Source organism: Osmerus eperlanus, chromosome 25, assembly GCF_963692335.1.
Source record: "Osmerus eperlanus chromosome 25, fOsmEpe2.1, whole genome shotgun sequence".
NCBI classification, from domain to species: Eukaryota; Metazoa; Chordata; class Actinopteri; order Osmeriformes; family Osmeridae; genus Osmerus; species Osmerus eperlanus.
In genome coordinates, this window is record NC_085042.1 from 8,138,756 (window position 1) to 8,165,372 (window position 26,617).

At 52.9% G+C, this 26,617-nt stretch overlaps 3 protein-coding genes across 3 annotated transcripts in view; all 3 read right to left on the reverse strand.

Moving 5' to 3' along the window:
* Positions 1 to 4,711: 4,711 nt before the first annotated feature.
* LOC134012186 (uncharacterized) lies at positions 4,712 to 7,577 on the reverse strand. Its single transcript, XM_062451922.1, has one exon. It carries the CDS (start codon positions 6,754 to 6,756, stop codon positions 5,866 to 5,868), a length of 891 nt encoding a protein of 296 aa, XP_062307906.1. The 5' UTR covers positions 6,757 to 7,577; the 3' UTR covers positions 4,712 to 5,865.
* A 149-nt stretch (positions 7,578 to 7,726) lies between these two features.
* LOC134012215 (phosphatidylinositol transfer protein beta isoform) lies at positions 7,727 to 21,472 on the reverse strand. Its single transcript, XM_062451958.1, has 12 exons — positions 21,407 to 21,472; positions 18,808 to 18,838; positions 16,592 to 16,737; positions 16,268 to 16,359; positions 15,866 to 15,873; positions 15,655 to 15,729; positions 14,977 to 15,060; positions 13,204 to 13,281; positions 11,117 to 11,227; positions 10,842 to 10,964; positions 9,627 to 9,705; positions 7,727 to 7,938 (listed from the first exon to the last, which is right to left on the reverse strand). Exons 1-11 carry the CDS (start codon positions 21,424 to 21,426, stop codon positions 9,658 to 9,660), a joined length of 816 nt encoding a protein of 271 aa, XP_062307942.1. The 5' UTR covers positions 21,427 to 21,472; the 3' UTR covers positions 7,727 to 7,938; positions 9,627 to 9,657.
* A 510-nt stretch (positions 21,473 to 21,982) lies between these two features.
* The window catches only part of ttc28 (tetratricopeptide repeat domain 28), an 89,879-nt gene continuing 85,244 nt past the window's right edge, over positions 21,983 to 26,617 (reverse strand). The window contains 4 exon segments of the mRNA XM_062452151.1: positions 21,983 to 24,405; positions 24,517 to 24,624; positions 24,805 to 24,934; positions 25,918 to 25,941. Coding sequence (XP_062308135.1) covers positions 22,751 to 24,405; positions 24,517 to 24,624; positions 24,805 to 24,934; positions 25,918 to 25,941 — 1,917 coding nt within the window. The 3' untranslated portion in view covers positions 21,983 to 22,750.

Genomic DNA, 26,617 nt, shown 5'->3' on the forward strand with positions numbered 1-26,617 from the left:
GTGTGAGAGAGAGGGAGAGAGAGAGAGAGAGAGAGAGAGAGAGAGAGAGAGAGAGAGAGAGAGAGAGAGAGAGAGAGAGAGAGAAGAGAGATAAGAGAGAAATAGAGATTTTCTGGTCAATTCACACCAAAAGTCCCCCTTAAAGGTCGAGGATCTATTATAATCAATAGCAATCTTTTGGTGCTTTAGAATACATCCTTGTAATCTAACATCGGAATTTGTAGGGTTTCAATATGGGAAAGGTAGGCTGTATGGATACAGTTTTATGAATACATGAGCGATCTTTAGATCTAATGAGACCCGTGGTGTTCATTCAAACATCAGACCTGTACGTTTGCCCTTTTTAATAGCCTACTTGGGCTGGGAGGAATTGAAGGAATGTAACACAGAATAGACTCATCGTCCACATTATGAAGTCTTCTCTGTCTCATGTCCTACAAAGTAGGCAGATTAAGAACAAATGCGAAGTGAAAACACAACCGTTAATTTGTAGGCTATAAGGAACATATTTGCTACTTATTTAGGGCTTCCTACTTTGCAGACTAAAACGAAATAAAATGCTTCGATATTAATCAATATTAATCATAAAACCTAATGTCCATATAACTGTTTAGATACATGCAAACAACTAGGACTAGTAGGCCTAACTACCCGCTAATACAAGTTTAGTAATCAATCTGGCTATCAAACAGTCTGATTCACGGTTAAAACGAACATCGTAGAATCATTGTGCATGTATAGATGTAGTGTTTACATTTAAGTACCGATAAGCACATAGAAATCAAAACACCTAGTTACATGCGAGTCCTTTCTTCAAGGCCCTGTATAGGGTAGTTTAAAACGTTCCAACTTCTATCAAAAAGACATACTGCCCCCTAGCGGTTAAAGTCAGAACAAGGTAGAATGGTGAAGAGCTTATGAAACACCTGCCCGTATCCACTGAGGAAATAAATAACATACACGTTATTAAATATAAACATATATTTCATTTACTATGACAACTGTGTGTATGACAACTGAAAAATAGAGAGATGAAGATAGAGGGAGAGAGAGGAAGAGTGAGAGAGTCAGAGGAAGACAGTGAGAAGGAGAAGCAGAGTAAAGCAGGAGAGAGAAAGGCAGAGGGAGAGGCAGAGGGAGACAGGCAGAGATAGAGGGAGAAAGAGGAAGAAAGAGGCAGAGGGAGAGAGGTAGGGAGAGATAGGGACAGAGGGGGGAGAGAGGCAGGAGAGAGGTAGGGAGAGATGTAGGGAGAGATAGGGAGAGAGAGGCAGGAGAGAGGCAGGAGAGAGGTAGGGAGAAAGGGGGAGAGGGAGAGAGAAGCAGAGTAAAGTATGAGAGAGAGAGGCAGAGGGAGAGGCAGATGCAAAAAGAGAGGGAGACAAGCAGAGATAGAGGGAGAGAGAGGCATGGAGAGAGAGGCAGAGGGGGGTCAGGAGAGAGGCAGGGGAGAGGTAGGGAGAGAGGGGGAGAGAGAGGTAGGGAGAGACAGGGAAGAGAGGCAGGGTGAGAGGCAGGGGGTGAAAGGTAGGGAGAGAGGTAGGGAGAGGGGGGGGAGAGAGGAAGAGAGAGGGGGAGCGAGGCAGGGAGAGAGAGAGGCAGAGGGAATCGGTGTTATCAGGTTTCCTCCTCCACTCCTCTCAAACAAAGAGTGCTTTTGTCAGAGGTGAACCTTGCATGCATTCAAGCACAGACCTGTCATTTCATCCCACTAAATGGTTCAGGTATTATATCATTAACTCATTTAGAAGTGTTTTTTTTTCATTGCCAAAGCGTTTGGGAAACCCCCTTTGACTATTAAACCCTTGTTCGGTACACTGCATGATCACACAGGCATGGTGCACTGCATTGGCTGCAGTTTACAGTTGTTTTTTTGTTTCCGAGAATATGGCCGGACTGGTGGATAGGCCAGAGGGCTTTGGCCAGATGGGGGGGGGGGGGGTAAAGGGGCGAGGGGGTGAGGGGACGTGCTCAGGGCACACATCACTGCAGCTGACAGGATGTTTTGTGAAGGAGGAGAGAGCAGGAGAGGGCCAGAGAGGTGAGAATGAGAGCATGGAAGAGAGAGATGAAATAAAGAAGAGATAAAAAAAAAAGAGGCATAGAGAATACGAGAGAGATAGATCTACCCTGTTCGGGTATCACATGTAGTTTGCAGTGGGGACACTGGGTTGAAATCTGGTGTACAAACTATTTCAGAAAACGTCCCTAGGCCTTGGACTTCACGATGTCCAACACTTCAGAGTCTCCCACCAGAAACACAATGTCCCCCCTAGTAGGGGCAGCTGTGGAAAGCAGAGTTACTGTGTGAGCATCAGGGAGGAAAAACCCTGATAACTCCTGGTACGACAGTAGAGTATTGACAGAATTGTTGTTTGGAATTTATCCCAAACAAACACAAACGTAAACGGGCTGCTGACTTGGTCTCCTTTCACCCCTGGAGAGTCGACAGAAATGATGCGTTGACCTCCGTCGGCAGAATCGCCACCAACCAGCCCCGGACGACGGCCAGTCCAGAGGCCTCTCTCTAACTGTCACCACGCTCCTCTTCCCCACTGTGATTTACTAGTCAATTTGTCTCAATATTCAGCTCAATAAGACAAGCAAGCAGAAGCGGTTGTCCCCCCTCCTCTCTCCTTAACTCATGGTGTTAACACCGCTCTTCCTTGGACAGACATATATTACCGGAGGGTGGGGGTGGTGAGGGGCAGGGCTGAAAGAGACAGTTCCTTCCCTTGTTAGGGGAGGGCGTCCTGTGACACGGGGCCCTGTGTGCCTCGCCTCTCTCTGCCCTGGGCCTGTCAGTCAGCAGGGCCATCTCAGCACACCGGGTCAGGGGGTTAAGCAGCATCTGTCATCCAGAGGAACGCCATTGTGTCGGGGGACGGGAGGCCCAGAGACCTCCCTCCCCCCTCTTTGTCTGGCTGACGGGTTCCCCACCTCTTCCCCCCCCCTCTCCCGAGCACAACAGGAAGGACTCTGGAGAATCTCTGGAGCTCGGCTCGGCCCAGCTCGGAAGACTAGGAAACACTCTGACATCACGGCCGTCCAAACCGGGGCCAAAAATAACTCGCCACCCTTCCAAGACCTGTGGCCCCTGGACAAATGGGGCCCCTGGGGGGGGGGTCACACGCAAGGGGGCGGCCAAGCCGGCTCCAGCCTCACGCGGGCGTTCCCTGTGAGTGTCACTGCCCCCTGTGAGTTCTGTATCCTCACCCTGCCAAACACACACAACCCCAAGACTCTGCATTACCTGGTTCCTCAGTAAAAGTTATGTTTTTAATTACATTTTAACTGCTGCTTGTTAAAATTCTAAGCAGATGATAAGCACTCACACGTACAACTACACAAATGTTGTTCACCCCCCCGCCCCCTCCCTCCAGTATCCTTTTTAAGAGGCAGTGAGTCCACACACACACACAAAACACAACACACACAATATCCATGCGTGTGTGTGTGAGGCGCCTCAGAACAGGCTGTCTGTGGGCGATGGCTCCTCTCCCGTTATAGCAGCACTATCGTTTGCCTGTTCTGGGGCAGATATGACCTGTTTCCGAGCCCACGTGACCCGTCTCCACAAACAAGAATAAAACAGCGGATATCTCAGCCCGCACACTGGCAGCTCTTCCGGCTCCGAGGAACTGAGTGTGTTGTTTTTGGTTTGACCTCCGCAACCTCCATGAGACGGGACTGTCTTAGGCCTCTGAAGGGAAGTGAATGTGCGTGTGTGAGATGTGAGAATATGAACGAGTTTCGTAACTCAGGACAGGCCTTGTTAACTATCTCAGCTAAATCAATTTTTTATGTATGTTTTTTTTTTTCTTCTGGAAGATCAAGTGATAGTAGATGATGGCTGGACAGTTGGACACAACTTTACAGAAACTTGCTTCTCGTGACAAGAGGTGTTTGACCCAATGTGACACTTTGGGTCTTTTTGACACCGCTGGCAAAGCTACAGAGCATCCTGTCATAGTTTGGGGAAGGGGAAGAGAGTGAAAGGGAGGGGGAGAGAGAAAGCGAAAGAGAAAAAAACTTTGCAGATTCATTGCTAGGATGCTAGGATCGTAGATAGGTCAAAGTTCACGTCAGCTCAGGTAAACTCAACAAAAAGTTGAAACACAAAAAGGAACAGGGACCAAACTTTTTGTATGTTGAATTTATTAGATATTTAAGTAGACCTTTCAAAAGCACAAAAAAAAAAAAAAAAAAATCTACTGAAGGAAAAGGCACAACATTTCATCCATTCACTACCACATCCCCTGAATCTCGACAGATGATCAGAAACAATTAAAAGCTTGTCTTTTAGAAAATTTGACAACAGATTTCTGAAATCATGATCAGGCTATACGGTTTCTTCTTGTGAAGACTATCTCCTCTCTTATCCACCACTCATCAATCAATCACCGTCCCTACAGATGAACAGATCATTTTTCATACATGTCCGATTCAATACTAGGCTTTAGAACGATACCTTAAAACACTGATCAAACCAGGAGAACATTTTCTTTTGACTACATCCCATCATCTGGGACACCTCCACTGTCTGAAGGCTGTCGTCCAGACAGCTGGAGTCTCCCGTCTCTCGTTTTCTTGGCTACGTTCGTTACACGTAGATACCTCCTAACTGCTGGCGTGTCTGTATTGCCGTGTTGCCCCTGGGCTGAGCGTGCTGTCAGAGCTGGGATGCTTGAGAACATGGTCACATAATCCCTTCATCCTTAGAGAACATGGTCACATGATCCCTTCATCCTTAGATAACATGGTCACATGATCCCTTCATCCTCTGAGAACATGGTCACATGATCCCTTCATACTCTGAGAACATGGTCACATGATGCCTTCATACTCTGAGAACATGGTCACATGATGCCTTCATATTCTGAGAACATGGTCACATGATGCCTTTATACTCTGAGAACATGGTCACATGATCCCTTCATCCTCTTAGAACATGGTCACATGATCCCTTCATACTCTGAGAACATGGTCACATGATGCGTTCATACTCTGAGAACATGGTCACATGATCCCTTCATACTCTTAGAACATGGTCACATGATGCCTTCATACTCTTCGGGTGAGGGGGTGAAACCGTCACTGCGGGCCCTTGCTTTCCTCCGCGATGCTTGGCACAGTACAAAAATATATCGTTTTAGACGGCGTTAGTCGAGAGCTCTTGGTGAAAGCTTCTCAATACAAAACAATCGGTGTGCTAAAGGAGTGTCCGTTTACAGACAGGGCTGAGGTATGGGTGACAGGCTGGAACACACACACACACACACGGATCCTCAAACTCAGACATGCCAACACTGATCCAAGAGCTTGCTTTCTTTCCAACACCCACATGCCTACACGGACAACCTCCACACAGACTCACAGAGTCACTGGTACAGTATACATGAGCCCAACATGACTACACAACATGCAGCGCCAAAGCCCAACTCCACATGTGCACCGGCAACACTGTGCGGTAAAGGTAACAAAAGGAGAATGAGGAAAAGGACCAGGTGAGCTGGGAAGCCCTGGAATCATTCGGCAGGTTGGGAAGATGTTCGGTGTCAGCGTCTCCAAGACGACGGCAGAGCGGGCTTGTTAGCCTGGGCGTTGATTCATATCTCGTCTCGATGTTAAGTGAATTACAGATTAATGGAGCCACGCAAACCTCGCACACTGCAGAAAACCGGGGGGGACTGGACCCGGGCGGGGGGGACTGGATGGGGTCCCCTGGTAAGAGTGTGTGTGTGTGTGTAGGTGACCCCTGGTAAGAGTGTATTTGTGTAGGTAGGTGTGTGTGTGTGTGTAGGTGTCCCCTAAACAGACAGGAGGTAGAGCTGTGGATGCACAGTATATATATATATGCTGTATTCAGTAAGGCACAGCAGGGGGCAGGACATGACTGGACCAGGGGGAGGGAGCGGTTCCTTTGGGCTGGGGGGTGACGAGTGAGGGTTCGCTTGGTGGAAGGGGGGGGTAAGGTTCCTCTGGGAGGAGGTGATGGGTGAGGGGCCCTGGGAGGGGGTGATGGGTGAGGGGCCCTGGGCAAGGGGTGATGGGTGAGGGGCCCTGGGCAAGGGGTGATGGGCCCTGGGAGGGGGTGATGGGTGAGGGGCCCTGGGCAAGGGGTGATGGGTGAGGGGCCCTGGGCAAGGGGTGATGGGCCCTGGGAGGGGGTGATGGGTGAGGGGCCCTGGGAGGGGGTGATGGGTGAGGGGCCCTGGGCAAGGGGTGATGGGCCCTGGGAGGGGGTGATGGGTGAGGGGCCCTGGGCAAGGGGTGATGGGCCCTGGGCAAGGGGGTGATGGGCCCTGGGAGGGGGTGATGGGTGAGGGGCCCTGGGAGGGGGTGATGGGTGAGGGGCCCTGGGCAAGGGGTGATGGGTGAGGGGCCCTGGGCGATGGGCCCTGGGAGGGGGTGATGGGTGAGGGGCCCTGGGCAAGGGGTGATGGGTGAGGGGCCCTGGGCAAGGGGTGATGGGCCCTGGGAGGGGGTGATGGGTGAGGGGCCCTGGGCAAGGGGTGATGGGCCCTGGGCACGGGGGTGAGGGGCCCTGGGAGGGGGTGAGGGGCCCTGGGAGGGGGTGAGGGGCCCTGGGCACGGGGGTGAGGGGCCCTGGGCACGGGGGTGAGGGGCCCTGGGAGGGGGTGAGGGGCCCTGGGCACGGGGGTGAGGGGCCCTGGGCACGGGGGTGAGGGGCGGGAGGTAGACGGCGAGGCGTGCAGAGCGGATGGTGATGGAGAACGGCAGGGTGAGCACCATCTGCGACACGGCTTTTCTCCAGGGCGGATTCTCTTCAGGGACATTCGTTAGGGGGGGGGGGGGAGGAGTCCGGTGTGTGTTTGTGTGTGTGTGTCAGGGAGTGTGTGGAGGGAAAACTGTCAAGTGCTGGAAACACTCAGCACTCGGAAGCCCAGGTATCTGGGGTCGGGGGAGCCTGTACGGATCTGCCCTGCGGGAGCATCAGAAACGCAGTCACCTGAAAGGCATCCACACCTGTGTGTGTGTGTGTGTGTGTGTTGATGTGTGTTGATGTGCCTCGCTGCTCAGGTGTCTCAGAGACTGTGTGTGTGTTTGCGTGAATTTGCATGAGGGACTCGAGAGAGTATACCTGTATGGACAGGTGACAGCAGGACTGCCAGAGCTAATAGGACACAGTGCTGGGAGAGGGGGAGGGAGGGGAAGAAAGGGAGAGAGAAAGATTTCAAACGGGCACAGACGCCAAGTGTGTTAGTAATCTCTTAATGACAGCTGTGGCAGGAAGAGACATGAAAATGAGGAGAGACGTGCTCACAGCAGAAGAGAGACGTGCTCACAGCAGAAGGCTAAACACTGACACAGTCGGGAGGGGGGGAGGGAGGGAGGACATTGTCTTGAGAGGAATGATCGACATCAAAGAACACAAAAAGCAAGAAAAAAATAAAAGCAAATCGCCGCAACAACAGACTACAACTGAGGGAGATTCCTCTCAAGAAATGGAATAACAAAATACTTGGTCCAACAGCTGCCGCGATGGAATCACGCCAATTAAACACTGAAATATTAGTCTCTATCACAACACCAGCTCTTCTGAACAGGACTGATTCCGAGGGCTCCTCGTCCTGACGGGGTGAAGTCATCCGGCCAATAGGAGCCCAGCGGGAACGCCAGTAACCGTCATCTAGGGCCGTGTCAATTCCCTCTGAGGCTAGGATGTCCGTGATTGGTGGAGGGGTGATGATTGGGAGGATCCTTTTTAGTGATCGTTGGCGGGCGGTGGCACCTCCCCCCCCCCCCCCCCCCCCCTCCCTGAGCGCCCGGGGGAGGACGGCGCCCAGGAAGTCTGCGTCGCACTCTTCGTCGTCGTGGTGATCCTTGTCGTAGTTGTCGCGTTTTGAAATAATCCTTCTGTTGTCATTCGTCGTTGGCAGCACTGGTTCCTCTGACTTGGCCGTGTTTGCGGAGCTGTGGGGGGGGGGGGGTTGGAGGGAGAGGGGTAGGATAGGAGGGAGGAGAACAAACAGGCGGTTAGCTGTACCCGGACCAGACAAGTGAGGACAGGTTGTGTGAGGGCATGCGTCAGGAGGTGAAAGACTAAAGAGGTGGAAGGCAGCTTGCTACTGAGAGAGAGAGAGCAATAGAGCGAGCGAGCTTGGCTGAGACTCACCGTTCTCCCATCCACACAGGTAGAGAGAGCTCGGCCAAGCTCATCTCCACCACATCATAAGAAAAATCGGGTGAAAATCTAAACATAACCGGGGTGAAAAAAAATAAGAGATCTCTCTCTCGTAAGGCACGAGGAATAGGCTCCTTATCCAGCCCCTTGTTTTTCTCCAGGAGAGATAAAGGCATTAGTCTCAGGTTCTAGAACCCTGAGGCAGATGGCTTTAGAAAGTCAATTAGTGTCTGGATCTGATAGCAGACTACCTTAATGGAACAGTTCAAGCAACGCCGGCCCTAAACAGAGGAAGAGACAGATCTGATGAAACAGCACCAGGATTCATCCCAGCACTTCTCCATCCATCCATCCATCCCTCCGTCCATCCATCCATCCCTCCCTCTTTCTCAATCACAACGCCGGCTCCCTTTCAACTGCAGAATCCCATTTGTATGTTAATGAGGCAGAGGAAGCCATCTTGAAGAACTCCCACCCTTCCTCTCACCAGCCACATGCCCCCATCTCACCCCTCCCCCTCCCCCTCCCCCCCCCCCCCCCCCCACGTGCAGACAGACAGCAGACTGCCAGGCTTGTTAGTGTGTCGGCGCTACAGCACGGTGTGTAACACTTACTCAGTGCTCCCACACCCAGGAACCAGCACTACCCCCACCCGACCCTACCCTTCATTACCCTACCCAAGCTCCCAATCACAGGGTGCTTTGATCCCCCCCTCTCCCCCTCCTGCTAGCTCTCTCCAGGGTGGAATAAGAACCACATGGAGGACAGGGTGAGCTGGAGGGGCTTGAGGTTGCTGGCAGTCCAGGAATGCTCTAGTCTGGCTCACTTTTTGGGCCAGTCCAGCCCAGATTCCTCCCTCCTTCTCTCCATGTAGGGCCAGAAGCTTCCAGATGGATGTCTGGAGGACGGCCAGGAGGGGCCAGTGGCGAGGCCTTACTGGGAATGTGAGGCCCAGACATGGGAGGGGAACCATGCCAGAGAACCTCTGTTCTCTCTCTCTCCTGTTCTGTTCTCCGTGGTGATTCCACAGAGTACAGGTAACATGGCGAGGGAAAGGATTTCTGTGTATGTCTTTGAATGCCGGCCAATCACTTGGCCCCTTAAAAAATCGTGTTGTCTTGGTTCTGAGAAAAGGCAGCACAGATGTCTGGCCTCACACGGGGAGACTTAGAGCACACGTGCGCGCACGCACGCACGCACACACAGCAATACACTTAACCTGGCAAATGCTTCATATTTCTCTGAGGTCCGGTGTTATAGATTAACTACTTCACCCAGAGTTATGTGACAAGAACACACACACACACACACACACTTTCAAACCTTATCATCTAACAAACGCCCCGCGGGGAGTGAGAGCCATGCAACACCGCAGAAACCCCAGAGAGAACAGAGCCAAGATGGCGGCTGTCGAGTCGGGGGGGGGGGGAGCCAAGATGGCGTCCGTCAGCCCTGCCCCTCCACCGGTTGCACTTACATAGCCTCGCTCAGACCTAGGGCGGCAGCGGCTACTCGTCTGTGGCCGTGGTGCCTCGCACAGAGCCCTTCTGACGCATCTAGACACAGAGGGAGGTGAGGAGACCGGAGGGTTAGGGTTAGAGAGGAGAGGACAAGGAGGAGAGGGAGGGAGAGACAAGGAGAAGAGGGAGGGAGGGGAGAAAAGGAGGAGAGGGAGGGAGGGGGGAGGATAGAGAGGGGGGAGGAGGAGACAAGGAGAAGAGGGAGGGGGGGGAGACAAGGAGGAGAGGGAGGGAGGGGGGAGGATAGATAGGGGGGAGGGGGAGACAAGGAGAAGAGGGAGGGGGGGGAGGATAGAGAGGGGGGAGGGGTAAAGTGAGGACACGGGGGGAAATGGACGGGGAGGGGGCAGACAAGGGAGGAGAGGGAGGGATGGGGGGGGGGGGCGTCTAAGCCCACAGATTTAGTAAACATGGTGAAATCCAACATGGAGTATGAGAGGGAGGGAAGACCCAGACTGAGGCACAGCTGCTGTTCTTAGAAGGACTAAGACCGTTCCAGGAAAGGCCTCTTCACGTCTAACGTTTTAGCGACGGTCAAACTCAACTCCGACCACAGATGTAGTTTACCCTCACTCTCATATTGCACTCAACATGCTGTCATAGGAAACACATGAAAACAGAAATCTCAGTTTATGTTAACAAATAAATTATTATAATATATTAGGCTGTAAGCACTAAATCAACATGATTTATGAGGGTCATAAAAGCACATAATCAAAACAGACCTGCTAAAATCAACTCAACAGATTCAGTGAAACGCGAAATCAATTAAAAAGAGGTTGATATTACATAAAGATTACAGGCTGATAGACAAACTGGAGGAAGATTAGCAAATGAAGTTGGAGTTTTCCAGCTGTCTGGAGGGGTGAAGGCCTACGGGGCTCCTCGTCCTACAGAGCCCCCTGACGACAGGACTGCCCTCAACCCAGAGGACATGCCACTCCTGCCACCAATCACTGCCCTGCGCTCCACGTGCTGCCAAGGCAACCACCTGAGGGGACACACCCACTCTGGGGGTCGAAGGTCGGGAGCGCTAGCGGTGTAAAAGTCAATATCGAAACAGTCTCACACACACACACACACACACACACACACACACACACACACACACACACACACACACACACACACACACACACACACACACACACACACACACACACACACACACACTCCTCCAGCTCCTTCTGCGTCTCTGCCTCCATCCTCCTGATGTCCTCCATGGTCAGCTCCACCCAGCTGTCGATCCAGCAGAACAGCTGCCGGTGGAAGTTGGTGAAGATGCGTTTCTCTTGCTGAGGAGAGGAAGGAGGAAGAGGGAGGGAGGGAGAAGGAATAAGAGGAGAAGGGGGGAAAAGAGAGGAGGAGGAGGAGGAGAGGAAGAGAGTTAAAAGAAGGAGGGAGGTTATGCCCTTCATTGTGTGTGCAGACAGGAGCCCATGAATACCTTGTGGATGAAGCTCTCCACCTTCGTCTGAAGACCCCACCACTTGAACTTGACGGTCACCAGCTTGTAGGCGCACATCCTGGGGCAGTCGGTCTTCACAGCCAGCTCCTTCTGTCAGAGGGACCCGTCACACACCAGGTCACTGAATAGATCACCAACATATCCCTCCTCATCTGCATTTCTTACTTCTGTAGAAGAGAGGATTCTGGGATGGAAGCGAAGAGGCGCAGGCAGCGTACGGGACTGATTCCCGCTGCGTTCGTAGTTTAGAACCCCCGAACAGCATTAATACATGTTTTGGGTGTGGCGCTCACTGAAATAATTATAGCGCTAAGGTTCTGCAGAGCTTGGATACAGTCTCTAATCTACAACACACTTTCTAAATCCATCGGCAGCTTGCACTGTGCGTCTGTGAAGAGGTGGAGGGGGGAGGAAGGAGGGGAGGGAGAGAGCAGAGCAGAGCAAAGTGGATAAACTCCAGATGAAGGTCCCCTGTTTCTGGGCCTGCGCCTTGACAGCGACACCTTTCCCAGCAGCCCCTGCCTTTGTGTGCGCGGGGGAAAGCAGATAAAAGGACGCCAGCGCAGCGATAACGCGCCGATTCTCGCCGCCCGAGTTGGGTACATTATTAAAACCCTCCCCCCCTCCTCCCCCAGAACACTCTCTCTCTCTCTCTCTCTCTCTCTCTCTCTCCCTCCCTCTCCCTCCCTCTCCCTCTCTCTCCCTCTCTCTCCCTCTCTCTCCCTCTCTCTCCCTCTCTCTCCCTCTCTCTCCCTCTCCCTCCCTCTCCCTCCCTCTCCCTCCCTCTCCCTCCCTCTCCCTCCCTCTCCCTCCCCCTCCCCCTCCCCCTCTCCCTCTCCCTCTCCCTCTCCCTCCCTCTCTCGGAGAACACCTGTTTAATTAATCACTTCATACCGCAGTCGTGCTCGGAGAGAAAATGCCACAGACATGCGGCAATCACCAGCCATCCCTGGGCCCTTTGATGCCGAGATCAGGGTGGAGGGAGAGAGAGAGATAGAGGGAGGGAGAGCGAGACGGAGAGAGAGAAAGAAAGGAGGGATGGGTAGGGTGGGGGGGAGGAGAGAAGCTGAATGAGAAACATTCTAAATTTGCGGTGGGTTTAGAAAAGTTGTCGGCGCTAAAGGAGAACTTCACATTAAACGGCTCCCACATCAAAACACGTCACGGTGGCATTTCTTCTCCACTCTCTGTGCGCGGCGCTCAAAGGAGCAGGAGTTTTCAGAAACACAAAGTGTGCAGATACGGGAGCATGTGTGCATGCAGAGATAGACAAGAGTTTCATTGCTCTGAGAAAGCTGGCAGAAACGGTGTCTCTGTTGTCACTTTAGCTACTCTCTCCTCCCCCCCCCCCACCCCTTCCAAAACAGAAAGACTTCCACGTCCAAGGCAGGAGGGAAAGTGAGCTAATTAAAAAACACTAAATAAAACGTTCAAAAGAGAGGCTGCTGTTCTTTCTTCCCGGTACAGTGGTGTTGGAGCCTTAGTTCTGCGGCGCTGCCTGAGGACCAGGAAAGTTTGCCGCGCTGAACTCCGAGGGCTCCTGAAACTGGGTGGATTCGAATCGTGTCGTGGGTCGCCTTGCTTTTCCAAAAATGTACACCGCCCACTCACCTCACACACACACACACAGGCAGGGCTCAGACAGACGAGACCTAATCTGACCTGATCACTTGCGATTTCTATTACGGCCAATTAGAGCAGGGAGAGAGGTGATTCATCTTCATCAAACTGCAGCCTGCCGCTCTGCCACTCACTCCTCTCTCTCCCTTCTCCTCTCTCCCCTCCTTATCCCCTCTCTCTCCCTCCCTCCTCCTTATCCCCACTCTCTCCCTCCCTCCCTCCCTCCTCCTTATCCCCGCTCTCTCCCTCCTCCTCTCTCCCCTCCTTATCCCCTCCCTCTCTCTTCCTCCTCTTTATCCCCTCCCCCTGCTCTCTCCCCCTGCTCGCTCCCCCTGCTCTCTCCCCCTGCTCTCTCCCCCTGCTCTCTCCTCCTGCTCTCTCCTCCTGCTCTCTCTCACACACACACACACACACACACACACACACACACAGAGTCCAGGACGTACCTTCCAGTTGGGTCCAAGGGGTCCTCTCCCAGTCTTGGAGGACTTGAACAGAGCTGGGTCCTCCTCCTGCTTGTAGTCCTGCACACACACACACACACACAACAAAGAGAGACGATGACATCACAGATGGCACGAGTGTGTGTGAGCCTGTGTGTGTGTCTGACCACGGGGCACAGATTTGGGAGGGGGAAGGCTGCTAGCAGATGACCTACTGGCCCTTTCATAAGTCCTCCCCCCCTTACAGGGCCTCCTTCAGACAGGGCCCAGTGTGTCTACCTTCAGACAGGGCCCAGTGTGTCTACCTTCAGACAGGGCCCAGTGTGTCTACCTTCAGACAGGGCCCAGTGTGTCTACCTTCAGACAGGGCCCAGTGTGTCTACCTTCAGACAGGGCCCAGTGTGTCTACCTTCAGACAGGGCCCAGTGTGTCTACCTTCAGACAGGTCAGGGCCCCCCAGGACCAGCCTAACACTGAACACAGCTGGTCAGCCCACCTTGTCCACGACAAGCATGGATTCAGCACACACTGAGAAACACTGCCAACTGAGTCTGAACAAGATCTAGACTCTCACACCAAGTACACATCTATCTGAAACACACACACACACACACTTCTGACTGCATTATTCATTATGTGGAGCACAGACAGAAGTGCAACGTTGACTTAATAAAAGTGGCTTAAAAAAGAAGATATATGTAAAAAATAAATAAAACAAATAAACGGAAAGTCTTTCAAATTATCAACAGCTCAAGGGCCCAGCAATTTTAAATAAATCATGATGTGCCTGCAGCAAGAAATATGCTTTTCAAGGCCAGAGAACGAGAGGGGGTGCGTGCACACACACACACACAGTTAATAAATTGGCCAGTTTAATGCAGAGAGCTCCATCACTAGAACAATACAGTGCGCTGCCCTAACGAGGTCTGTGAATCGAAGCGCCATGTCTGAGGAAGAGAATCTACAACTCAGTAAGAGAGAGAGTGTATGTGTGTGTGTGTGTGTGTGTGTTTGGGCCCAGCATACGAAGTACTGTGAGCCTTAATTACGCTAACAAACTCATCTGTGCTCCTGGCGCGAGCTGGGCCCTGCAGCCATGCCCCAGGCCTCGCACTGATAGGGCCCTCAGACACACTCCTCCAGCAAGGAGCACGCGTTCGCCTCGTTAGCCACCCACCGCTCACACACACATTTATACACGCGCACACACACACACACACACAACGTAACCACACACAGGCAAACTCTCACACAGAGGCAAATAACCACACACAGTCATATAATCCCACATACACAAACACACAATCAGAGAACCACACAGCCACCCTGTATAGACAAACACAGACACACACTGAAACTCACAGGACACCAAACAGATATGAGGCAATGTGATGCCAAACGATAGCAATAATCTGTAACCACTTCCGACTTCTGCGTGAGAAAGTGAAACACAATGTTTTCTAGCTGGCAACCAAGCAGCACAGACAGTGTTGAAGGGTTGAAGACAGGTTTAAATATATACAGATTGACTATTTCAACGAACAATTACGTGGCAATTAACGCCAAATGACTGTGACAGGCTCGGCAGGGCTGTGTGTGCATGTGCTTGTAGAACCATTAAAGCCAAGTCTAAATATATATGTATATACACAATGTGTAATGACTAGGATTCTCCACATGGTGGCGCCAGAAGCTGGTGTAATCTACCCAAGATGGTTGTAAGCTAACAGGGGTAGCAGAGAGAGAGAGAGGGGGGGGGGGGGTGGGGGTGCTCACTTCTGGGGCGACTTGTTCCCCATCAGCTATGTCGATGGGCACCACCTCTACACTCTTCCAAGTGGCCGGGTCCAGCTTATGCACCTGCCAATCAGAAACAGGCATGAGCAGGATAAAAAAACAAAAAAACAACGGGTTCAACAGAGTTCATCCTGTTAGGAGGGCAGGAGGAGAGAGGAGGGCAGGAGGAGAGAGGAGAGGAGGAGGAGAGAGGAGGGCAGGAGGAGAGAGGAGGGCAGGAAGAGAGAGGAGGGCAGGAAGAGAGAGAAGGGCAGGAGGAGAGAGGAGAGGAGGAGGGCAGGAGGAGAGGAGGAGGGCAGGAGGAGAGAGGAGGGCAGGAGGAGAGAGGAGAGGAGGAGGAGAGAGGAGGGCAGGAGGAGAGAGGAGAGGAGGAGGGCAGGAGGAGAGGAGGAGGGCAGGAGGAGAGAGGAGGGCAGGAGGAGAGAGGAGAGGAGGAGGAGAGAGGAGGGCAGGAGGAGAGAGGAGAGGAGGAGGGCAGGAGGAGAGGAGGAGGGCAGGAGGAGAGAGGAGGGCAGGAGGAGAGGAGGAGGGCAGGAGGAGAGAGGAGGGCAGGAGGAGAGAGGAGGGCAGGAGGAGAGAGGAGGGCAGGAGGAGAGGAGGGGGGCAGGAGGAGAGAGGAGAGGAGGAGGAGAGAGGAGGGCAGAAGGAGGTGCTCACGTTCTCCAGTGTCCCCAGGTCTGGTTTGTGCCACGTCTCAATCTTGATGAAGAAGTCATCTTTCATGTACTCATTCTGACGGACGCAAACAAGACAGGAAGTCAACAATGTCCATATTTGATCACCTGATTGCTTCGGGACAGACCTGGCAAAAGTCTTTAAAGTCATCCTACCTCACCCCAGACGAACAGGGGACTGGTTGGTTACTCACCGTGACGACTGCACCGAGGAACAGCAGGGGAGAGAGAGAGAGAGAGAGAGAGATAGAGAGAGAGGAGGAACATCTTAACTCAGGAGTCAATATTTACTGTAGAAAGGCGTTATACGACTGATATGAGTTATGCATAAAATTAGAAAAGCACTGAGCGAGTGATGAAGACAAAGACAGGAGAGAGAGCTCCAGATGGAGAGATATACACAAAGAGAGATAGAGATGAGATATAGCTAGCAAGAGAGACAGAGAGAGATACAGAGACAGAGAGGCAAGAGCTTCAGATGCAGAGATACAGACATAAATAAACAGAGACGAGACATAGCTTGAGAGAGACACAGGCAGACAGGTGGACTGAGCGGCAGGCAGGGAGAGAGGCCAGGGGCCAGGGCGAGGACTCACTGGTTCGGCAGTAAGGGTATGCATTCCAGGCTTTTTCATGGAAGACCAGGGAGCCCTCAGGAGCTATCATCCTCACAAACGCAGGGACTTTACTGAGAAGTGGAGGAGAGGGGGGAGGGAGAGGGGGAGGGAGGGGAGATCGATAGGAAGAGGAGAACTCAGTCACACACTAACCAGACAACCACAGTCATGCAGGTAATAGGATGGGAAATTGTAGTTCAATGCCTTAGGGGGCTTCCACTGAGACTACAGCACAAAACACAGGAAGGACAACAGGGCCACCTGCTGGTGGATTGTGGAAGTCGCAGACAGAATGTTCAGTACCTCTTGAGGTGGTAGATCTTGTGTGTGTACTGTCCTTTCTCCCCCTCCTTCTCGTAGGGCTCGTTCTTGAGCACCTCAATGCCTTCCCCCCCGCCTGTCTCGTTCTTGCTGGCCTCGGCCACGGAGAACAGCTGTCCCACTTGGTACTGAAACGCAGAGAACCAGGAACCAAAGGTTTAGGTGCAGTTCTGGGGCTGGTATGGTTTAGGTGCAGTTCTGGGGCTGGTATGGTTTAGGTGCAGTTCTGGGGCTGGTACGGTTTAGGTGCAGTTCTGGGGCTGGTACGGTTTAGGTGCAGTTCTGGGGCTGGTATGGTTTAGGTGCAGTTCTGGGGCTGGTATGGTTTAGGTGCAGTTCTGGGGCTGGTAAAAAGGGGCTGCGTAGATCGAACGTGACTTGAAGAGTGAAAAGTCTGAGAGAAGCGAGAGAATGGTGAAGGTGCACAATCTAATTAGAGAAGCCATAGGTTTATGGGTCTGAATAACACAGGCCCAGGCAGCGCTAAGTGGCTCTAATAGGATTACTGTGGAGAGGGGAGGGGGGGGGGTGTAAACCTCAGGGGGAACAGCGCAGTGATGTAAGGAAAAGCACTGAGGGCCATATTTGTTAGACGGGGTCTTTGCATCACCGCAACACTGAATGCTTGTGTAATTGGAGCGTCGTACAAAACACCAGCCAGTCTCACGATTGTGTTCGAGAGTATAAACTGAGATGCCCAGCTGTGCTATAATGCGCCTCCGACAAACTGATCCACGAGCCGTGCGTTTAGATACAGCGATAGATCTTATAGGACGTTCATGAGAGGAGTTGTCGAAAAAACATTGGCTTCACATTCACATCTCCAAGTGTCTTGAGTGAAGAATGCAGAATAACAAACAGAACGGACACAGGACTGTGATGCAGGACAACATTAGCCCCGTTCTGTAAACTAACTGAGGCGTTCTAATTGTCCTGAATTGGACAAACCCGATTCAGGCTCCGCCCCCTCAGCTGCCTGCTTCTCCAAAGCTCGTGTAATTAACGAGACAGGCTGCTGCTGCTGCTAAGGGAAGGGAACCACAGGAGGACTGTACAGTCAGCTCGGCGGTTAGAGCATCTGAAACTCACCGGTTCAAACCCTGCCTTTCAATAACATGTATTTAAAGCGTGAGAGAACCATCTGCTGAAAGTGCTCTTGGTCTCTGCTTGGTTCTTCCTGGTCTCGTGTCAGGTGGGTTGTAGACCAGGAAGCAGCAGTCTGACCCCACGACGACTGCAGGGGGATGTCCGCTGGGCTAAATGTGGACGTGGGACGGGCTGTCCCTTCACCTGATACCTCAGGCCATGGCCCCAGCCTCCCCATGGCAGCCCCAGCCTCCCAGCCTCCTCATAGCAGCCCCAGCCTCCCCATGGCCGCCCCAGCCTCCCCATGGCAGCCCCAGCCTCCCAGCCTCCTCATAGCAGCCCCAGCCTCCCCATGGCAGCCCCAGCCTCCCAGCCTCCTCATAGCAGCCCCAGCCTCCCCATGGCCGCCCCAGCCTCCCCATGGCAGCCCCAGCCTCCCAGCCTCCTCATAGCAGCCCCAGCCTCCCCATGGCAGCCCCAGCCTCCCAGCCTCCTCATAGCAGCCCCAGCCTCCCCATGGCCGCCCCAGCCTCCCCATGGCAGCCCCAGCCTCCCAGCCTCCTCATAGCAGCCCCAGCCTCCCCATGGCCGCCCCAGCCCCCCCAACGCTCCTGGTCCATCCCTAGCACAGCTAGCGACGACGAGTGGAACAGCCGAGCACCGCTCAGCCAACTTAGGGTTCCGATCGCAGAGCTGTAACGTGGCATTCGTTGGACCTGTCGGAACTTTTTGTCGAAAATATTTTTCATACCTTTAGAAACCTTTTCCTGAAAACTTTTTTTTCTACCTTTTTTAACTTTTTTTTTTTTTTTTTCTACAGCCACACCAATAATTCTACATTTTATACACACAATAATGTACATTTTGGGACAGGTCACGTTCAGTTTGGGATGGTTAATTTTGCCCTTCGGGGCGGTACTGGGACAGTGGAGAAAAGGGTTAGTTGCGAGCCCCCCCTCCCTCACCATATCTCCTACACTAACTAGCCTACACCCCATGAGTCAGGCAAGGGGAGGTCTGTCACGATGAGCCATCGACTCTGGACGTAGCTTGTGGTTGTGGGCCTACTAGCTTAACACCAACACACACAGGAACCCAGACGAGTCACTCACCTCCTCCACAGTGCAGGGCAGGACAACACGGCTGGAAAAGAGACAGAGAGCAGAGGCATGAACACACTGCTCTCAGAAGAACAGGAGGAGCAATAATAGTACTTTACACACGGCACTAGGGCTGGTCCTGTGCGTTTTCGGACAAGATGTCCGTTTCGATGTAAACGTCTGGGTCGAGTCGTGTTCCTCTTCCTGCACGATAAATCACAATGCGACATAATGGCTCACAGGCGTGCGATCGGGCTTTGGGCTACGTGAGGTCATAGGTCAGGGTCATGAGTGTCCCTATTGGCTACATGAAAAGCTGTCACCACTGTGGAACAGGAAGTGGGCCCGGGGTCACGTTTCCTGCCTAGCAACTACAGCTCTGGCTGAATGACGCGTGGGACGAACAGAAAACTGAAAAGCGGTGAAGGCCTAACTCTGAGGACAGGAGTTGGAGCGAAGCAGGAGGAAGACAGAGAGGGAGACAGAGAGAGAGACAGAGAGAGAGACAGAGAGAGAGACAGAGAGAGAGACAGAGAGAGAGACAGAGAGAGAGAGTAGCCATTTAGAGGAGAGAAAGATTAGCCAAGAGGGAGTGCGGGATGAAAACACGGGTACGAACACACAAGCGGTGTTGCTAGGAGGAAGTGGTCAAGGATAGGGGATAGGAGACATGGGGCGAGGAGGCAGTGTGTGACAAGTCAAGAGGAAAAACCTCCTAGATTGACTTTCCTCTCCAAAAACTCTGGAGCATAGAAATAACCTTCTGTCACTAAACGAGCCTTTAGGTTGCTTAACCTGTCTGTGCCCCCATTGGGACCAGGCAGAGGGTGTGGCGGACACACACGACCATGACATCACAGCTGATCACGCCCAAGCTTTCCCACCGCTAATTCCAGACAGGGGGATATGGACGGAAAAATTGCCAGCAGAGGGATTTATTTGTCATTTTTATGTGCATTTATTTTCCTCTGCTGCTAATTTTTGTTGGCTCCTTCTCTCCCACTTCCCCCAGTTAGTTTAGTCTCCTCCCACTGTGAATTTGTGGGGGCAAATCTGATGCCTTCTACTGAAGGCGGCCATATTTGTTTTCGGACTGTATGGCTCTGTACTGCATGTTGGGCCAAGGTTGAATATTCTCTCCCTCTCTCAAAAACACACACACACACACCCTGACCCCTCACAGCAGAGGTGGGACTGCATGTGAAATCCTTGATCAAAGCCTTTAAAGTCTGTTGGCTCCTTGGAGGCCTTGCAGTAATGTTCAATCCCAGAGCAGGAGCATGTGTTTCACTACAGATCCCCTCCAATCACCTGTAATCTGGTTGTTGACAAAGTTCAGTGGGGTATTTTTCTTCAAAGGTCAGGTTTCAAAACCCTTCAACTGATTAGCATAGTACACACATGGATCACAAGCCCTCACACAAGTGTATGGTCTATCAGAATGTAGAATACATCCGAATCATGTTAATTAGATATACATTTAATTCAATAGGCCTTTACTTTGCTTTCTAAAGAATTACACGTCTTCCAGTCAAGGAAATAACGAGAAACCTGAACCACAACATGAAGGCAATACCTTTAATCACACTGATATCACAAATAGACCTTTTATCAAATACCCCCGACATGCCAGAGGCAAACCTGAACTTGGAAAAAATCAAAAGTTTACGCTTCAATAGGTATTAAGACTGATCTGGTGTCATAAGTGTAAGACATATACAAACAGGCAAATCTGGACGATTGTTCACTCAACAACAATTGTATCGAATTGGGCACCCGGCTAGAATGCCGCTAGGTAAGTAAACACGATTGGCAACAGAACACCGCCGTAAGCCAGAAGAAGCCTCCCTAAACTAAACAAACGCACTTCAGTATTAAAAACGTAATTGCTGTACAGTACATGTTGGAGCGCGTCTCGTCAACAGTGCAAACGAGCAGAAACTAGATCGCTACTAGCTAACTAAACTAGCCTCTGGTTGCTCACTGCACAGCAGAGATTAGCAAGTCACTGCCTAAATCAAGCGACTCACGGAAACAGCTTGTTAGAGTACTCCAGACTCTATTTAGGTAACATCATTACTTTACACTACCTTACTAGACTATCTGGCTCGCAAAATACCGTCATCTACCAGTGAGCAGCTAATGAACTAGCTAAAAAACATTAGCCTGCAAGTAGTGGCACATTGCGAGGAAATTCAGTTAGCCTAAGCACTCAGCTAACTTTCCAGCGTCATCACTTTGTCTAACGTTAGCCAATGACTTTGAAGCCTATACCGGCGTTGTGGCGAAGTATAAAGTACACTTAATGGTAAATGTCAACACGGGTTAGGTAAGTGGGCACTACGCTACAAAGAGCAAGGTGCAGGTAGATGGCTGACACAGCTAGCTTGCTGTCAAAACCGGTACTAGGCCAGACCTGAAAGAAATCGGATCAAATCCCACCCTTCCCTCGTGTGATCGCTCCACATACTATCAACCTATGAAATTAAAGTGTTAGGCCAACTACAACCCCGTAGAAAAGCAGAAGTAAGCTATGAATAACTTGGAGGTTAAAAAATAATCCACCAAACAGTAAAGTAAAAGAAGTTAAACATTACTACATTGGACTTACTATTCCCTGATGAGGACCATCGTCGCTTTTTCGCCTGCTGCGGTTGCGTACTAGCTCTGACGTCATGCGCTTTATAAACAACCCCCTTATTCCGCCCCTTTGAGGCTGTGATTGGTGGAAATTCATGTCTTGAAGAGGGCTGATAGATGGAGCGGTGATTTAACGGTAGCCTACTGTTCATTCATACACTCCTAACAATTAATTTCTTAAGACTGCTGTGACCACTTATCGATGGTGTATTATCTCAGGACTGTAGCCTTTGTTGTACAAATCTGTCCAAAGTATCCAATTTTTTCTCTTTTTATTATCATATCTTAAGCAAAACTATTTGTTTTTGCATTTCCTTGAGCAGATTTAGGTACAGCAGAGTACGGTTTATTTCCCACACAGATTAGATCTTGCGCTTTCATGCATCGGATTTTCCTTGTTAGAACGGTCTTTTTTTTAATCTATCGGTAAGCGTGTCGGTTGGCAAGGTTTGATCATATCTTCAGTGAACTTGTTAATATTGCTGCTTTCATAATTTAAATGAAAGACAGAATCCCCCAAAATAAACAAGAATGCAGAAAAGCAAACATGTTTTTTTTATTGAAACAGTTTTACTGATAAATGATAAGAGAATGGTTGTCATGAAATTTCATGTTTAATTTCAAAAAATCATGAGCTAAAAAGTCATACATGGTACTTAACATTGAATAGCAAGAAAATCCATGCTTAGGAGCTGACACTCAATTCACATAGAAATCAGGCAAAATGCCCCTTGTGATTTCAATAAAAAATATTAAATCTTTTTTTTCCACTCTTTCCATCTTGACATGGTACATGTTTGTTCATTTTTTTATTAATATAAAAACGCTTAATACTGATTGTGAAACACTGGATTTAATTTACAAAACAATAATAATAATAATAATTAAACATGAATAATAATAATAACAATAACAAACAATAATAATAATAACAATTATATTTAGATTGAAAACAAAAGTAGAATGAATGACACCAGTTCGAGCTGTTGCATCTTGACCCACGCACAAATAGCAAATATTTTGGAGGAAATACCCATTTGGCATTTACATCTACCTGACACAAACATACACACAAACACAGTATCAGGTCTTTGAGTCTTTCTCATCGCCATTTACAGTGTTATGGGTACAACGACAACAACACGTTCTATGCATTCATCATCCTCCCGTGGATCACCGCCATTGGCTTATCCAACCCTTTTCATTGTCAATCAAGTTGGGTGGGCCAATAGTGACCCTCCAAAAGTGCCCCACTCCCCCAATAAACAGGATAACAAGTGGTAGGTAAAAGTTTAGTGGACCGTCTTAAAGTGTCTCAGCATTTCGACGAAGGGAAGAACCTGCCAGGGGACAGGAACTTGTATCCGTTACCGGCAGGAAGTCTGATGGAGCGAGTGCCGGGGGTGCTGCTAGTGGAGATGGGGGGCGAGGGAGCAACCTTCCTGGGGTTGGAGCAGTGGTGCCCGTTGGTGGAGCTCTTCCCCCCCGGCAGCCCCATCTCTCTCAGCTCCAGGCTGTCTTGAGCGTCGGCGGGGGAACAGTGTCGAGGGGACAGGTTGAGCAGGCTCAGCACGTCTCTCTTGGAGGCCCCCCCGGCGTGAGGGCCCCTCATGGCCCTCACCGGCCCCAGGTGCGGAGGCTGGTGCTGGCCGGCCGCGTTGGCCCAGAAGGTCTTCAGGTTGTGGATGGCCTGGACCTTCTCGTCGATCATGCCCCTCCTCAGGCGGTCCAGGTCGGGCACGTCGGCAGAGCTGGAGCAGGCCGAGCCGGTGGACGAGTAAGAGAGGGCAGGGGACGGGGCGCTGCCCACCGGGGACTGGTGCCCGGAGCTGGGGGACACGTTGCTGGGCGAGCGGGAGATGTGGCCGCTGTACGGGGAACTGGGGTACTTCAGCTTGAACTGGGCGTGGCTGTCCAGGGTGGGGGACGGGTGGCTCCCCTCCCTTTGGGAAGACTCGGAGACAGCTGGGCTGTTGTAGCCGGAGCTGATCTTCTGCAGGGAGGAGGAGCGGGAGGGGGGTTTAGGGCGGGGGGAGGACTGGACACGCCCGCTGGCGCTGCTTCCTGGCCGGCTGAAAGCGCTGGTCTCCGAGGAGCGGAAGGCGGTGCTTCTCCCGGAGGGGGACCCCGCGGCGGCGCCCTCGGCCCCAGCCCCGGCCCCGGCCCCAGCCCCGGCCCTCTGGAGGCTGCCCACCGCCCTCAGGTGGCTCTGGGTCTCCTCCAGGATCTTCTGGGCCAGCTCCTGGGGGTCCAGGGGAACCGTGGTCTTCTCTTCCTGGGACTTGACGGTGCTGTCGGTCTCGGTGCTGGACTGGTCGGACTCGCCGGTGTCGGAGCTACTCACCTTGCCCACCTTCTGGAAGGGGGAGTTGGGGCTGGGCACCAGGTTGCTCTTGACGGGGGAGGTGGGGGTGCTGACGCTGCCCCGCGACGACACCGACACGGCGTAGCCCCGGCCGGCGGCCGAGCAGGCCCCCCCGCCGACCCCCCGCCCCCCGCGGAGGTGCCGCTGCCCGTGACCCGGCGGCAGCGGCAGGGAGTCACAGTGGCTCCCGAGCGGCTCGCTGCTGATGATGGAGAAGCCCTCGTACTCCTCCTCCTCCCCCCTCCCTCCCCCGCTGCCGCCTCCTCCCGAGCCGCCGGCCGCCGCCGCCGCAGCCCCGTGCGGCGAGGAGCGGCTGCGGGACACGTGGGGGTGCTTGTGGACGGAGAAGTGGGCGGAGGCCCCGCCTCGGGGCCGGTGGCCCAGGAAGTCGCACTCGGACCGGGATGCGAAGCTCATGGTGGAGGCCACCGAGCTCAGGCTGTAGACGGAGATGGCGTCCGAGGCCAGGTTGTCCAGGCAGGGAGGGGAGAAGGGCAGGCTGGGGTAGCCCATGGGCAGGGGGTTGGAGACGGACTGGGCGGAGGCCAGGGACTCCAGGGAGGAAGAACTATCCAGGCTGAGCCGCTTGGGTAGCTCTGTGGAGTCTGCGGGGTGACGGGGGGAGGAGGGGAAGAGGGATTAGTGACAGACATTGGCCCAGTGAAAACAAACCCCCAATCCCCATGTTCTTTTGTGACCCTCTAGACACTACGTACCAAAGAGTGCCAACAAGGACTGAAGGGCAAAGTGCATGGTTCGACGGTTGGCTTGCTTGCCTGTCTTCAGCGCCACCTCCTCCTGGCCCACCTCACACAGATCGAACCCTACACACACATCAAGGGCACGCGTCACTCATCTGCATGACTTAAAACACTGACACATCCGATCCTCCGAGATAGCCTAGTGCTGTGTGAAACGTGTCGACAAAAACGTCGTGAAGTACAGGTGAGTGAGGGAGGGAGTGTGACGGTTAGCGTGTGCGTGCGCGTGCGTCGCTCCCTCACCGAGAGCAGCCAGGAACTCGTGGCAGCCTGGGAGCCTCCACAGCTGGACGCTGATGGACACCTGGATGGGAAGCAGGGAGAAGTCCTGCTCCTTCTCCCCAGTCTGGAGCTGAACCAGCACCTGGTGGAGCTGGGGGGGGGGGGGGGGGCAGGAGGGGTGAGAGGGGGCAGGAGTGGGACAGGAGGGTGGGGGGGGGCAGGTAGACGAGAGGAAGGAAGAAGAGAAAGGTCATGAGCAGATGGTTCTTTCCAAATAACTTTTATGGATGTATGGATAATAAACACATGTATTTGATGATTCCAGCGTCACAGAAGCCCAGAAGCCTGACTGAAGGCCCAGGACTTTGTTAAGGCAGGAGATGCGGATCTCTCTCTATCTCTCTCTCTCTCTCTCCAAGGCTGCAGATCTGACCCTTGACCCCAGGGTGAAGTCGAACTGAGTTCCCAGGGGCATCTGAGCACCACAGAAACCTCAGTGTGGAGCAGCCTCAGTGTGGTTCAGATTAACACCCCCCACACACACGCTCCCCCCGCTCCTCATACCCCTCCTCCTGCTCTGAGGGACTGGACCGAGGGAGGGAGGGGAGTGCAGATCTGTGAGCAGGGATTATCAGCTGCAGAACAGAGGCACCTTTGTGAAGCTGACCTCACTGTTTGGAAAGTGGAAAGTTTGGAAAAGTTTGTCTCCTGCCTTCCCTTCCCAGCGACACCCACCTGCTGTGTTTGTTTTAACGCTGATTTTTTTTATCCTCAAACCACCCTGGAACGGCGGTAACCTCACGTGAACCTGGGTTTATAAATCCTGAAAACACTCGCAATCCCCTCGGATGTGTAACTACAGAACCCAGCCCTGGAATGTTGGCCCCAAAGTATTCTGAACACTTTCCTCTAAGGTTAAGCACACAAGAGATGTAAGTTACTGGATCGTGGAATGTGTGAGGGCATGTGAGAAAGTGATATGATGAATGAGTGGACAGTCGAGAAGGCTGCGACATGTTCACCACCAGTGGAGGAATGGAGAGAGAGAGAGAGAGAGAGAGAGAGAGAGAGAGAGAGAAGGAGGGAGGGAGGGGTGGAATGGGATGCAAAGGTCACAGTTATAGGTACACTTACCATCCCCACCATGTTTTTAACAGCCTTTAAACCGCAGGGGAGGGGGAGGACAGGGGGGGGGGACAGGGGGGGACAGGGGGGGACAGGACAGGGGGGAGGGGGAGGACAGGGGAGGGGGACAGGGGGGGACAGGGGGAGGACAGGGGAGGGGGGAGGGGGAGGACAGGGGAGGGAGAGGAGGGGGGAGGGGGAGGACAGGGGAGGGGGAGGACAGGGGAGGGGGGAGGGGGGAGGGGGAGGGGGGGAGGACAGGGGAGGGGGAGGACAGGGGAGGGGGAGGACAGGGGAGGGGGAGGACAGGGGAGGGGGACAGGGGGGGACAGGGGGAGGACAGGACAGGGGGGAGGGGGAGGACAGGGGAGGGAGAGGACAGGGGAGGGGGAGGACAGGGGAGGGGGAGGACAGGGGAGGGGGAGGACAGGGGAGGGGGAGGACAGGGGAGGGGGAGGACAGGGGAGGGGGGAGGGGGAGGACAGGGGAGGGGGGAGGGGGAGGACAGGGGAGGGGGGAGGGGGGAGGGGGAGGACAGGGGAGGGGGGAGGGGGGAGGGGGAGGACGGGGGAGGGGGAGGACAGGGGAGGGGGGAGGACAGGGGAGGGGGGAGGGGGGAGGGGGAGGGGGGAGGGGGGGGAGGGGGAGGACAGGGGAGGGGGGAGGGGGGAGGGGGAGGGGGGAGGGGGAGGACAGGGGAGGGGGGAGG

What these genes read in the sequence shown, in the direction of transcription:
- LOC134012186 (XM_062451922.1), bottom strand. Translation starts at nt 6,756, where the DNA reads ATGGTGCTCACCCTGCCGTTCTCCATCACCATCCGCTCTGCACGCCTC.
- LOC134012215 (XM_062451958.1), bottom strand. Translation starts at nt 21,426, where the DNA reads ATGGTCCTCATCAGGGAATA. An exon ending in GGGAACAAGTCGCCCCAGAA is followed by an intron (nt 13,282 to 14,976) that starts GTGAGCACCCCC and finishes GTGTGTGTGCAG; the next exon opens with GACTACAAGCAGGAGGAGGA. An exon ending in TGGAGAGCTTCATCCACAAG is followed by an intron (nt 10,965 to 11,116) that starts GTATTCATGGGC and finishes TCCTCTCCTCAG; the next exon opens with CAAGAGAAACGCATCTTCAC.